This window comes from Alexandromys fortis, unplaced genomic scaffold, assembly GCF_014885135.2.
Source record: "Alexandromys fortis isolate MF-2015 unplaced genomic scaffold, M_Fortis_MF-2015_v1.1 scaffold_93, whole genome shotgun sequence".
Lineage (NCBI taxonomy): Eukaryota > Metazoa > Chordata > Mammalia > Rodentia > Cricetidae > Alexandromys > Alexandromys fortis.
This window is the reverse complement of record NW_026067970.1, coordinates 2,884,723-2,896,842: the sequence shown is the minus strand read 5'-3', so window position 1 is coordinate 2,896,842 and position 12,120 is coordinate 2,884,723. Positions and strand designations below refer to the sequence as shown.

The 12,120-nt window shown below is 50.1% G+C and overlaps 2 protein-coding genes and 1 long non-coding RNA gene across 4 annotated transcripts; 2 read left to right on the top strand and 1 right to left on the bottom strand.

Annotated features, from left to right (window-relative positions):
- The first annotated feature begins 927 nt into the window (after positions 1-927).
- Hoxa2 (homeobox A2) lies at positions 928-3,954 on the top strand. Its single transcript, XM_050155443.1, has 2 exons — positions 928-2,067; positions 2,704-3,954. Exons 1-2 carry the CDS (start codon positions 1,692-1,694, stop codon positions 3,444-3,446), a joined length of 1,119 nt encoding a protein of 372 aa, XP_050011400.1. The 5' UTR covers positions 928-1,691; the 3' UTR covers positions 3,447-3,954.
- Positions 3,955-4,260: 306 nt separating this feature from the next.
- Positions 4,261-7,791, bottom strand: LOC126509515 (uncharacterized). The gene is made up of 2 exons (XR_007594177.1): positions 7,661-7,791; positions 4,261-5,661 (listed from the first exon to the last, which is right to left on the bottom strand). It is a non-coding gene; the product is annotated as an uncharacterized lncRNA (long non-coding RNA).
- Positions 7,792-8,114: 323 nt separating this feature from the next.
- Positions 8,115-10,739, top strand: Hoxa1 (homeobox A1). 2 transcript variants are annotated; one of them, XM_050155445.1, is made up of 3 exons: positions 8,115-8,477; positions 8,681-8,775; positions 9,263-9,398. In XM_050155445.1, exons 1-2 carry the CDS (start codon positions 8,118-8,120, stop codon positions 8,738-8,740), a joined length of 420 nt encoding a protein of 139 aa, XP_050011402.1. In that variant the 5' UTR covers positions 8,115-8,117; the 3' UTR covers positions 8,741-8,775; positions 9,263-9,398. The 2 variants fall into 2 exon arrangements, with proteins under 2 accessions (XP_050011402.1, XP_050011401.1); XM_050155444.1 differs by having other exon boundaries at positions 8,115-8,775; positions 9,263-10,739.
- The last annotated feature ends 1,381 nt before the right edge of the window (positions 10,740-12,120 follow it).

The following is a 12,120-nucleotide window of genomic DNA, read 5'->3' as shown; positions in this document are numbered from 1 at the left end:
AGAAGTTGAAGCGATGTAACTCCTCCTTGAGTCGCCCTCTCCTCCGCAGTGCTGTTGCCCACAAGAGGACCAGGGTGCAAATCTCCCTGGTGTCCAAGAGCAGGAAGGTGTGGGAGGCAATTCAGGCTGCCAAGAAACGCTCGCTGCTTCTGAACCAACCAGTCCCCAACCAGAGCGACAAGTACTCGAAGAAGAGTAAGAGGGAAAAGGGAGCGAGGAACAAGAGTCCTCGCCCTCTCTGCTGATAAGTTCCAGCATCTTCCTGGAAATCCGAAATACTCACCGCGCCCGAGCCCTAAGGGTATGAAACCCAGAGTGCCAGGAGCCGCACGAGCCTGCTCGGGGCGGCATTTCTTTGGCTGGCCGCCGCCCAGGCTACGGGGATTTGGACACAAGGACCTGGGGCTGCTGTCTCTCTTGGCACATGCATCTATCTTTCTCCAGCCACTCCTGAGAAGTTGATGGTGTAGGAAGATCGGCAAGCTTCGAGAGCCGCCTCTCTTTTTCCGCTGCCCGCAGGAGCCAGATGCAAAGCTGCCGTGGAAAAGCCTGCTAACAATGGGCCGGGGGCGCATATCCCAGGCTGGACATTGAGAGGAGGCGAGGGCTGCGAGGGAGGAGAGGCAGACAGGGTAGAGTGGAATGGGTGAAGGAGAGAGGAAAAAGTAGAGAGGAAAGGAAAGGATAGGAGAGGGAGGGAAGAAAGAGGGAGAGAAAAAGACAGGAGAGAGAGAGAGAGAGAGAGAGAGAGAGAGAATGAATGAATGAATATATGAATCGGTTCTGAAATCCAGGAACTGATTTTAGGGAAAGTAGAGGAGGAGGAAAAGAAAAGGGGAACCCCCAATATCTTCTCATCTTCACTCTCCTCCTCTTCTCTCTCTCTCTCTCTCTCTCTCTCTCTCTCTCTCTCTCTCTCTCTCTCTGTCTCCCTCTCTCCCTCTCTCCCCCTCTCTCTCTCCCTCTCTCTCCCTCTGCTCTTTTCTCTTGCCTTAGCAGAACTTATGTGGCTGGGATGCAAGGCCCTCGGGTGTCAAAACTTTGAAGATTAATGGATTACTTTGTTAATGACTGCAGGCGTCAGGCTGAGGTGCTTAAATGATTTGTGAGGTGCGAGGCGTCTTCCCGACAGTCCCAAACAATGCACGGAGTGTGCGGGGGAGGCAGAGGGCAGGCGCTGGCGGGACCGGCAGCAGGGCTCACACGCACACACTCACACACACTCCAGGGAGCACACTAGATCTTGCAGATCAGGAGGCGAACAGACACTCTCGCCCCCACGCACTCCGGGGCATTCCCATCCACACCCACATATATGTATTTTTGCCCTGAAAAAGGTGTAAATAAAGCCTCGATGGCCCCCAATGAGGCGTTCCTTTCTGACTTTTTTGGATCAATCAAACAGACAGTGGCTTCTTTTGATTAAAGCCCAAATTGTCATTGGGCAGAAGCAATCATGTGACAGCCAATTCGGTCCAATTTCAACCTTGTCTCCATGAATTCAATAGTTTAATAGTAGCGCGGTCCCCATACGGCTGTAATCAGTGAATTAGAAAAAAAACACCCCAGCAGCGATCTTCTATGATAGATTTTTTTTTCCGTCTGCGCTCGCCTTTTTCTTGGGCCTTGCCCCCCCAAAGCCCCTCCAAAAGAGGGAACTTTTTCTCCGAGGGGGCTCCAAGGAGAAGGCCATGAATTACGAATTTGAGCGAGAGATTGGTTTTATCAATAGCCAGCCGTCGCTCGCTGAGTGCCTGACATCTTTTCCCCCTGTCGCTGATACATTTCAAAGTTCATCAATCAAGACCTCGACGCTTTCACACTCGACACTGATTCCTCCTCCTTTTGAGCAGACCATTCCCAGCCTGAACCCGGGCAGTCACCCTCGCCACGGCGCTGGCGGCCGCCCCAAATCGAGCCCCGCGGGCAGTCGCGGCAGTCCGGTGCCCGCCGGCGCCCTACAGCCGCCAGAGTACCCCTGGATGAAGGAGAAGAAGGCGGCCAAGAAAACCGCGCTGCCGCCCGCCACTGCCGCCTCCACGGGCCCTGCCTGCCTCGGCCACAAAGGTCAGTCCCGAGAGTTGGCCCAACGTCCCGGGGACCCTCGTCCCCCAGCGGGCTTCCCTGAGAGCGGTTATGGGGGAGGGGACCATGGGCTTCTAGGGAAGAGGGAGAGAGAGAGGTGCCTGGTGGCGGATACCTTGCCCCTGTGGGCTCAGGAGTGGTTTTGATGGAGAAGAAAATAGATTCTGAGCTCCACAATAAGACATATATATTTTGAGGGGGGGGACTTTCTCTAACTTGTGTAATGTAGGATGATTTATTTGAGTTGGAACTGACCTCCTCTTGTCTAGTTGTCCTAGAGTTTGGCTTTTTGACAGTAATGAAGAGTGATAGACCGCTCTTGCTCAGCTAAGCAGCTGATGCATTAATTATAAATTGTGTTGTAGCTAATATAAAGTTTGCTCCCGGATGAAGAGGTTGGGGGGAGCCACAGTCAGGATTTGCTGGAGGTGGAGGAGATTGGGCTTCTCCGGTCTGGGCTCCCAGGAAAGGCAGCACAATAGCTGCACCACATCCAGGGGCGGCCATCTTGTTGCAGTTGCTCTTTCTTGCTGTATTTATTCTCCAGTGGAATAACCCTGCTCAGACCCCTCCACCTTCAACTGTACGTGTGTCTCTTGTTGGTTTCCTTTTCCGCAGAATCCCTGGAAATCGCTGCTGATGGCAGCGGCGGGGGATCCAGGCGCCTGAGAACTGCCTACACCAACACTCAGCTTTTGGAGCTGGAAAAGGAATTTCATTTCAACAAGTACCTTTGCAGACCCCGGAGGGTGGAAATCGCCGCGCTGCTGGATTTGACTGAGAGACAAGTGAAAGTGTGGTTTCAGAACCGGAGGATGAAGCACAAGAGGCAGACTCAGTGCAAGGAGAACCAAAATAGCGAAGGGAAATTTAAAAGCCTGGAGGACTCAGAGAAAGTGGAGGAGGACGAGGAAGAGAAGTCACTCTTTGAGCAAGCCCTGAGCGTCTCCGGGGCCCTTCTGGAGAGGGAAGGTTACACTTTTCAGCAAAACGCGCTCTCTCAACAGCAGGCTCCCAATGGACACAATGGCGACTCCCAAACTTTCCCAGTTTCGCCTTTAACCAGCAATGAGAAAAATTTGAAACATTTTCAGCACCAGTCACCCACTGTTCCTAACTGCTTGTCAACAATGGGCCAGAACTGTGGAGCTGGCCTGAACAATGACAGTCCCGAGGCCCTCGAGGTCCCCTCTTTGCAGGACTTTAATGTTTTCTCTACAGATTCCTGCCTGCAGCTTTCAGATGCACTGTCGCCCAGCTTGCCAGGCTCCCTGGACAGTCCCGTAGATATTTCAGCTGACAGCTTTGACTTTTTTACAGACACACTCACCACAATCGACCTACAGCATCTGAATTACTAAGAACATTAAAGCAAAACAAAGCGTCCTAACACAAAACCCCTTTGACCAGGTGGTTTTGCCTTCTTTCATTCCGGGAGTTTATTTTTGTTCTATTTTCTTCTTGACCTCCCCATCCACTACTTTCTTAAATGTTGAGGATTTTCTGTTTAATGTTCTCCCCTGACTCGGTTTTAAAGCCATCTCTTACAAATTATGTTGGAGTTTTAGTTGTTTTACACCGAACCCAACAAGCTTCTATGTGATTTTCCTGAGAACAAAACATGAGGCCTGCAAGAAAGTGACCATAAATTGTCCTGTCACTTTCTTTTTATTTTTGTATCACATTCGGATGCATTGTCATGCGTATTTTTGGTAGAATAAATTCTCCTTTGCTATAAGTAGCTTTCTTATTTTTTCTTCCCCTCTAGGCTTACACTGATTCCGTTTTGCTTCTTTTAGTCTAATATAGTAAATAAAAGTCTGGTCAGTTTACCTTTTTCAATTTTAATATATTTTTTATTAGGGTGGCATGTTCAAAGTCTGCAATAGACAGCAACAAAGAAGAAAGCCAGAAAGTGGCCAGGGCTTCTGGCAAGTGGTTTTTTTTTTTTTTTTTTTTTTTGGCTTCCCCCCCCCCTCCCCAGGGAATGGATTTGGTTTTCAGTGTTGAGACTCAAGCCATAGAGAAATTACTAATAGAAACAGGACTGGGCTGCCTGAGTTGGCCCCAGCCCAAGCTTTTGAAAGTGGAGAAAGAAAGTGCCTCCCGAAACTCCCAGATCTAGGATGAGTAAAGAGGAGTTCCTTGAACAAGCTACCAGGCTCTAGGTCAATAACCAAGTTATCAAAAATTCATTTATTTATACACATTTGTTTCAAACATCTACATTCCAACTCCTCCCTTTCCTCTCCCCATTTTCAATGTGGTTGATTAATCTCCCAGTTGTTGATGGGTTCAGGCAAAACAGACCTAAAAGATAGAGGAAAACAAAATAAAACAAAACAGAGGTTACTAGCTGGAAAATGCATGCCAGCAGGCTTCTTTCCAGTCATCCCAGGGTTCTTGCCCCCACAACACACACACACACACACACACACACACACACACACCGATATTTAATTATTAGATCTGTTAACTTTGCTAATAATAAATCATTAAAAGTTTGAAGTCAAGTTAGCAAATTGATGTTTTAAAACAGAGAGTTTCTGCACCTTAGAATATTAATTAACCCAGTTTCTTAGACAGAGAAGGAGCACTTTAAATGAAATATCAATAAAATGTGATCTAGGGTGTGTTATTGGGGTGTTCTGTTTTTTCCCCCTCTTATTTTGTCTGCCCCTACTTTTTTTTTGGTTTTTTGAGACAGGGTTTCTTTATGGTTTTGGAGCCTGTCCTGGGACTAGCTCTTTTATTTATTCTTTCTTTTCTGGGCTCTGTTCTGATGACTTACCGTGAGAAACTGCAGCAACATGTGCGTGGGGCAAGCTGATTGATGTTTAAGAACCCAGCTCTTAACTGCAAAGGCTTGGGAGTTACAATGAAGCCTCCATCATTCTTGGGGGGGGTGTCGCTGCCTACCCTTCCCTCCACCCTCTACTCCCCCAGTTCCTCAGCCGTCTTGGTGTGTGGGAACTGTGAAGGTTCAAGCCCCAGGCTCCGACAGAGTAGAGCAGGGCGTCCCGGCTGTGGCAGGGCTGTGCAGCTCCTGGATGAGATTCGTCCTAAGCTCATAAATCAAACGCTTTCTATGAATGAGAATGTCATCAAAGAGATCAATTGCAGGAACACATGCACAAATAAAAATCCTCTTACGTATTTGCCGGGGATCCCCGTCCGAAAGCATTAAGTTAGAAGGCGTTCAGTCATAATTCATTTTTATTGCTCTTTTAAAACAACAGCTTGGCTGAGCCGCGGATGCCAAGAACAGCTCCGGGCCTAGGTCTGTCTCCTCCTTGCTCATTCTCTTTCCAGTGGAAGAGTCCTGAAAGAGGGACTTGGAGCCAAGCAAGCGGCTTGCAGAGGATTATTTCTCTCATGGCCCAAGCTCGCCTTTCACCCACTCTCCTAGGGGCTATTTAAAGAGACTTTAGCTCGATTCCTGCGTGGGTCGCTGGCTTCCTTGCTCAAAAGACCAAAGGTCTCTTACCCTGCTCTGTGGCCTTTCCGAATCCTTCCGGGTGGGGCTGCAGAAGCCTACCCAATCCAGGCTGGGGGAAGTTGTCTTGGAGAGCCTCCCTGGGAAAGATGGGCCCACAGCTGCCAGAGGCCGAGCCCGCTATTAAAAGGGCAAGGTCTGTGGAAGCCCCCGGTGTCTGTGGGCCGGGTTCCAGCGCGGGTTTGTGATCTCGAGGAAAATACCCAGGAGAACCAAGGTGGAGGGAGAGGGTTGCAGGGAGCCAGAACTAGCACAAGGAGGCCAGCCTCCCGGAGCTAGGAGATTAATGCAAAACCGGAGTGAGGAGGCCCACAGTGGGCTAGGAACCGAGGAGGGGAGAGAAGGAATGGTAGGCCTTCTGCTGGGAGAGCAGCTCATAGGCACTCAGAGCGCTGAGCCTCACTTCCTGTTCCTGACACATAGGAGTCCCTTCTTTCCTCACAGCGGGAGGACTGCCCACCCAAGAGAACCTCCTCCGGGAGGTCTGCCTTGCTTTCCTCTGGTTTGAGTCCTCAGGAGCTGAAGCTAAGGGCAGGGGAAAATTTTCAGTCTTTGCTCCCCCTTAACCATGCTTTGGGGTGAGTCAAAGGTCACGAAGAAATACCACTCCCCAAATAAGTGGTTGGGGGAAATGTTTGGTTGCTACTGAGGGAGACTGAGGACAAAGGTCTACTAAGGTTTCCCTGAGGACGGCCAGGTTTGGGGGTGGGTGGGTGAGGAAGGCGACTTCTATGGGTGAAGAACAAAGCACAGAAGTCTGAAGTGTGACCTCACATTTAAAAAGTGCCTCCTCTGCGCAAAACTTTCTTTTACTTTAGAGAAGGGAACCCCCAAACTCACAGATAAATTGCACTGTTAATTTCATGCAAGGCTAGAAGCATGGTCAGAATAAAATCCATGCAGAATTGTGTGCAAGACTTCTTAGGTGACCACTGACTTTCTCCTACTTAAGAATGTGTTCATTCTCATCTCTGTCTCTGTTTGGCCTTTCCTCTCCCCAAGCCCAGGGCTGATATTAAACCTAATAGTAAACAGCAATTACGGACACCATCAGCATCACTGTAGAATGAGGTTGATGGAAAACAGGACCCCTGTCCTGGGATGATGCTCGCATTTGCACGTGCCTCTCCGGGGAGTGACCTGAAGGTTCACACAAGCAACTACACAGTCCGTTGGAAAGTGTCCCATCCACTCAGCCATCTGTCCACTGCCCCTCCCACCTGCCAGTCCTCACCATCTCCCCCCCCCCCTTCAGCCAGCCACGCAATAGGAGGCAGTGGGAAGACGAGGCTCCCCCACTCCTAACATGCCCCCCCCCCGAAAGAGAGAAATGTGTCAGGGGAGGTCAGCAGATTTTGTGGGAGCTGGGATCCAGCCCTCTGAGGCCTACGCTGGAGCGCGCAAGCTCCTGGGTCTCTAAGAGCGGACAGATGGCCTGCAACTCAGGCTAGGCCCTCGTGCCGGCCATGTCTGCTAGCGTCATCTTTTTCCTTTGCCTTCTACCCTCAAACTCCAGCAGCAGTGTTGCTCCGGATCCTGCAGGGTTACCAGGAGCAAAGCTGACTGGGGAGGAGAAAGGGGAAGAAATCGAGGGAGTGGGAGGGCAGAGAAGAGAGCAGGCGCCCGGTCTTTCCCAGAGACCTAGGTTCCAAAGGCTCCCCCCCCCCCCCTCTGGGGTCGAATTACAGAAGCTCCCGTTGCCACGCTATTGGCCCTTCGGAGTCAAGGAAGAGGGCTCTGAGACCCTCAGGATGAGGACAGTAGTTTCTTTTCTTTCTCTGGTCCCCTGCACGCCCACCCTGGTTCCTCCCAGACAATCCTCTGCACACGTCCCCCTACATTCCGTGGCTGGCGAGCCAGTGACGCAGCCTTGCTCTAGGCGCCGCGGTTCCAGGCTCAAGTCTCTGCTGGGGCTGGGTGGTGGCGGCCGTACCCGGCTGACTGCCCTGACGTCTGCTGGATTCCTACCCTTCCCACCCCGCTTGCTCCCGGCTCTGCCAGGGTCCTTGCGACCATGCGGAGAGCTCTTGTTTACCGATGCCCGCCTCAAGGGAGCCGGGAGACCTCACCCCCTCTCACCTCTTGCCAGTTCAGCTTTCTGGGCTGGGTGGGGAGAGGGTCGTGGAGGGTCGCTTCCCATCCCCCACATCCTGGAGGCGGAGGCGAGCAAAGTCGGGTACGCGCAGAGGGCAATCTCTACTCCCTTTGGCCCCGTGCTCCAAGTCAGCTCTGGCAGCGGCCGCCGCGGCCCGGGCTGCCTGGGGGGGCGACCGCGCGTCACCTAGACTGAGGAGCGCCGGGGATTTAAATGCCACTGAAACGGTGATCCATCACCGCCGCAGCCGGTAAACTTTCGCAGGCAGCTCAGTCATTGGCTGACAAAGTCACGTGTCCTTCCCCTTAAGCCCTCCGCCTTCCCGCCCCGCCTCTTGCGCACTGTACATTCATATCATTTTTCTTCTCTGGTCCCATGGAGGAAGTGAGAAAGTTGGCACGGTCACCCAGGGCTTCGCAGGACCCAGTCACTCAGTGACAGATGGACAATGCAAGAATGAGCTCCTTCCTGGAATACCCCATCCTTGGTAGTGGCGACTCCGGGACCTGCTCTGCGCGAACCTACCCCTCTGACCATGGGATTACAACTTTCCAATCCTGCGCGGTCAGTGCCAACAGCTGCGGCGGCGACGACCGCTTCCTAGTGGGCAGGGGGGTGCAGATCAGCTCGCCCCACCACCACCACCACCACCACCACCATCACCACCACCCCCAGCCGGCTACTTACCAGACTTCTGGGAACCTGGGAGTTTCCTACTCCCACTCGAGTTGTGGTCCAAGCTATGGCGCGCAGAACTTCAGTGCGCCTTATGGCCCCTATGGATTAAATCAGGAAGCAGACGTAAGTGGTGGGTACCCCCCGTGCGCTCCCGCTGTTTACTCTGGAAATCTCTCATCTCCCATGGTCCAGCATCACCACCACCACCAGGGTTATGCTGGGGGCACGGTGGGCTCGCCTCAATACATTCACCACTCTTATGGACAAGAGCACCAGAACCTGGCCCTGGCCTCGTATAATAACTCCTTATCCCCTCTCCACGCCAGCCACCAAGAAGCCTGTCGCTCCCCTGCTTCAGAGACGCCTTCTCCAGCGCAGACCTTTGACTGGATGAAAGTTAAAAGGAACCCTCCCAAAACAGGTGAGTTCTGCCGGCTAGCGAACAAATGCTTGGTTTTAAAAGGGGCCAGCTGCGCTTAGTTTCTTAGGAAAGTTAATGTTTTTAAAAGCTGGGTTCTTGCTTCTCTGCCTAATGTTGGCTGGAGTTGTAGTGTGTGGTATAGGGTGCTCAGGTGTGTTGGGGCAAAGGAGTTTCTGGGTCTGGCTTTTAGGGGGGGGCTGAGGTTTAAGTGGTCTAGAGATAGGAAATGTGTATGTGTGTTGGTTGGGGTGGGAAGTGTCGGTGGTGGATATTAACATTGAACCTGTTAATATCTACAGGTTCCATTAATCACGAGCCTGACCACGCTAATGGTTGGCATCAGGTTAACACTTTACATAGACATCATCCGTCACTGGCGCTTCCCACCCGGGTTTGTGCTGAGCAGTTAACGGAATATTGCCCCATAGGGCAATCGGACAAGGGCTTAAGAATTTTTACCTTTTCTTCTCTTTCTCTGTTTCCCTAGGGAAAGTTGGAGAGTATGGCTATGTGGGTCAGCCCAATGCAGTGCGCACCAACTTCACCACCAAGCAGCTCACGGAGCTGGAGAAGGAGTTCCACTTTAACAAGTACCTGACCCGAGCGCGCAGGGTGGAGATAGCCGCCTCCCTACAGCTCAATGAGACCCAGGTGAAGATCTGGTTCCAGAATCGCCGCATGAAGCAGAAGAAGCGTGAGAAGGAGGGGCTCCTGCCCATCTCACCGGCCACTCCTCCTGGCAGCGACGAGAAAGCTGAAGAATCTTCTGAGAAATCCAGCTCCTCGCCCTGCGTCCCTTCTCCAGCATCATCTACCTCAGACACCCTCACTACCTCCCATTGAGGCCGCTTCTGCCCACCTCCGCAATCCAGGCTTCTCTCTGGGCTGGGATTTCTTACCCAAAGCACATTCTTAGCTTATCTTACTTTCTTTCCAGTCTCTCTCTTCCTTTCTGGTCCTATCCAGGGAGCTCCTGGCCAAGATAATGTAGTTTCAGATAATTCTGGAGACTTGGTTGGATGTTAACTCCTTAATTCCCATCGGGTGCCCATATCAGTTTCCGGTGGGTCCCAACATTCCTTCCTCACTGCTGTGAGATTTTTCACACAACCTGTGGTTCCTTTCAGATGTCCTTTGGTGGACAGTTCCTTTTGCCAGCAGACGTTTGCAGGAGGCAGTCATCTCACCTTTTATCTGTAGATTGCTCTTCTCTGTTAAGTAGGGCAGGCAGAGAAGAGAGTATCTGAAGGCTCACGCAGAAGAGGTGCACTGAGTGTGTTTACACAATTAATTCGCCCCTTATTAACTCATTGTGTGTGAGTTTGCTGGTTCTAAATGCTTTCTCTTGAGAGATTTATCTTTATACAGATTTTCTAGAAACATGTACGTCACTATATCAAACAGGGTGGGCAAACTCTCAAAACTGGTAGTTTATGTGTGATTGTGGATGGAAAAAGGAAAAAAAAAGTCTCTCTCTTTCAAACAGAACCAGATGCCTCAGAAGGTAGTCTCAATTTGTTCTTTCAGAGTCAAGAAGGTCCGAGAAGCCCAAAGTTCAGAACCTTTGCTGTGCCAAGTCTTCTCAAACTACCGATTTCTTCTTGCTTCTCTGACCACCCTCCATTTAAAAAGTGTGCTGGGTTATTTGTAACCTAAAGGTATTCTTTCAATCCCCACTTCTTGCCACAGTTATCTTGGCTGGATCCAGTGTGATTTCAGCTGACTGCTAACCTGATGGATGGCACAATGAATGTATATTTTGTGTGATTCGTGAATAGTCTTCTGCATGTCGCACAATGTTTTGATGTTCCTGAAGTACCACACTGAGTTCTATCAGTTACCTTTTGTGAGCCTATGATAGCCCCCATTTCCTGTACAATCACGAACAGCTCTGAGATCCTGGAGAGATGCGATCCAGAGCAGAGTTTACGGGTCTTAAGATGTCTGTAATAAAAATATTCAAGTTTCGGGTATGCTTAAGCATCTGTGTATTTGGCTGGGCTACAGTTCATGGTTTACTACAAAGTAAGGGGAAGGACATATGGGGAAGGACAGAAGGGTGGTGTTTATTCTCAAAGAAGCGAGCCTTTCATTGTCATATAGCTTTCCCTAGAAGCGTATTTTCATCCAACTAATGTCTAGTTAATGCACCGATCCTTCTACCATAGCAACAGCTTCTTTATTATAATCAAAGTTCAAAATGGAAAAAAAACTAGTGAAGAAATTTGTGAAAAAGATCTATTTTTGAAACAAACAGGGCTACTTCCTGGGTCAAGTGCTAACCTTTTCACCTCCAACTGAATGCTGACACATATATAAACAGAGCCCCTTCCAAAGCTGAGCGCTCTCTTCAGCCAGCCTTAGGGAACCGAGAGCAGATTCCCATTTAGTCAGCTTCAGTAGGAAGCTGTGGTAAGGATTTCCTCTTCTTTTTTTGGATCGCCAGGCAGAGTGTCAATATATTCTGTCTTTTAAGTGGAGAACGATCTGTTTTCAATAGAGCCTTGCCTCCCTTCCCCGATTCTTTCTATCAACACCCATCCTTTCCCCCACTCCCTCGCGTTTCTGCTTTGCACAATCTTATCCCTTCAGACTCAGCTTTCATGTCCTCGCCACCATGGCTGTGAAGGGTGTGCATTTCTCATTCCGTGCCACACAAGTTGGGAAAAAGTTTATACTCTCATCTCTAGACTCAGACTCTTCCTAGTGAGCTCATGGAAACCAACTCATGTCTTTGTATATTCAAGTTGTTTCAGATCTCAGAGGGAGTCAACAAAAGATGGCGTTCCACATGGCTCTTCTAGACCTCTTGCCAATTTCCTTTTTTTTTTTTAAATGTATTTCAGGGTTTAAGCAACCATTTTAAACTTTTTCTGGTGGTGCTAGGGATGTAACTTAGAGCCTTGTTCATTCTAGACAGGGTTGGACCAATGAGACAACGCCCCCATCCTCAGTTTCCACACATATTTGGAGGCTTTGGGCCATGAGAGCAGAGCAGAAAATCTACAGCATCACAAATGCAGACGTATGACTTCCTTCCTTTGCAGGGGTGTTTTGAAAAGATGGGCTGGGAGAATACCTTACACAACTTTGGAATTTGCAGGCCTTCTAGAACACTTGTGAGATTTCCTGCATGTCCCTGTTAAGTGGGGTGGACTTTGTGGGAGCAGTTGTTGCCTGCATATCAAGGGCTCTGGGCACCCTCCCTCAGCTGCTGGGTTCTGAGGTTGCCTGAAAGGATTCAAGTGGATGGAGAGCACTTCAAAGACACCACCGTTTTCTTTCATTTCCCGCCTGGCTATACTGTATCTTTTGTTTATTAGTGTAAGGCCACAAAGCAAAACA

Coding starts and splice junctions, on each gene's coding strand:
- Hoxa2 (XM_050155443.1), top strand. CDS start 1,692: ATGAATTACGAATTTGAGCGAGAGATTGGTTTTATCAATAGCCAGCCG. Junction 2,068..2,703: donor TGCCTGCCTCGGCCACAAAG/GTCAGTCCCGAG, acceptor CCTTTTCCGCAG/AATCCCTGGAAATCGCTGCT.
- Hoxa1 (XM_050155444.1), top strand. CDS start 8,118: ATGGACAATGCAAGAATGAGCTCCTTCCTGGAATACCCCATCCTTGGT. Junction 8,776..9,262: donor AAGGAACCCTCCCAAAACAG/GTGAGTTCTGCC, acceptor CTGTTTCCCTAG/GGAAAGTTGGAGAGTATGGC.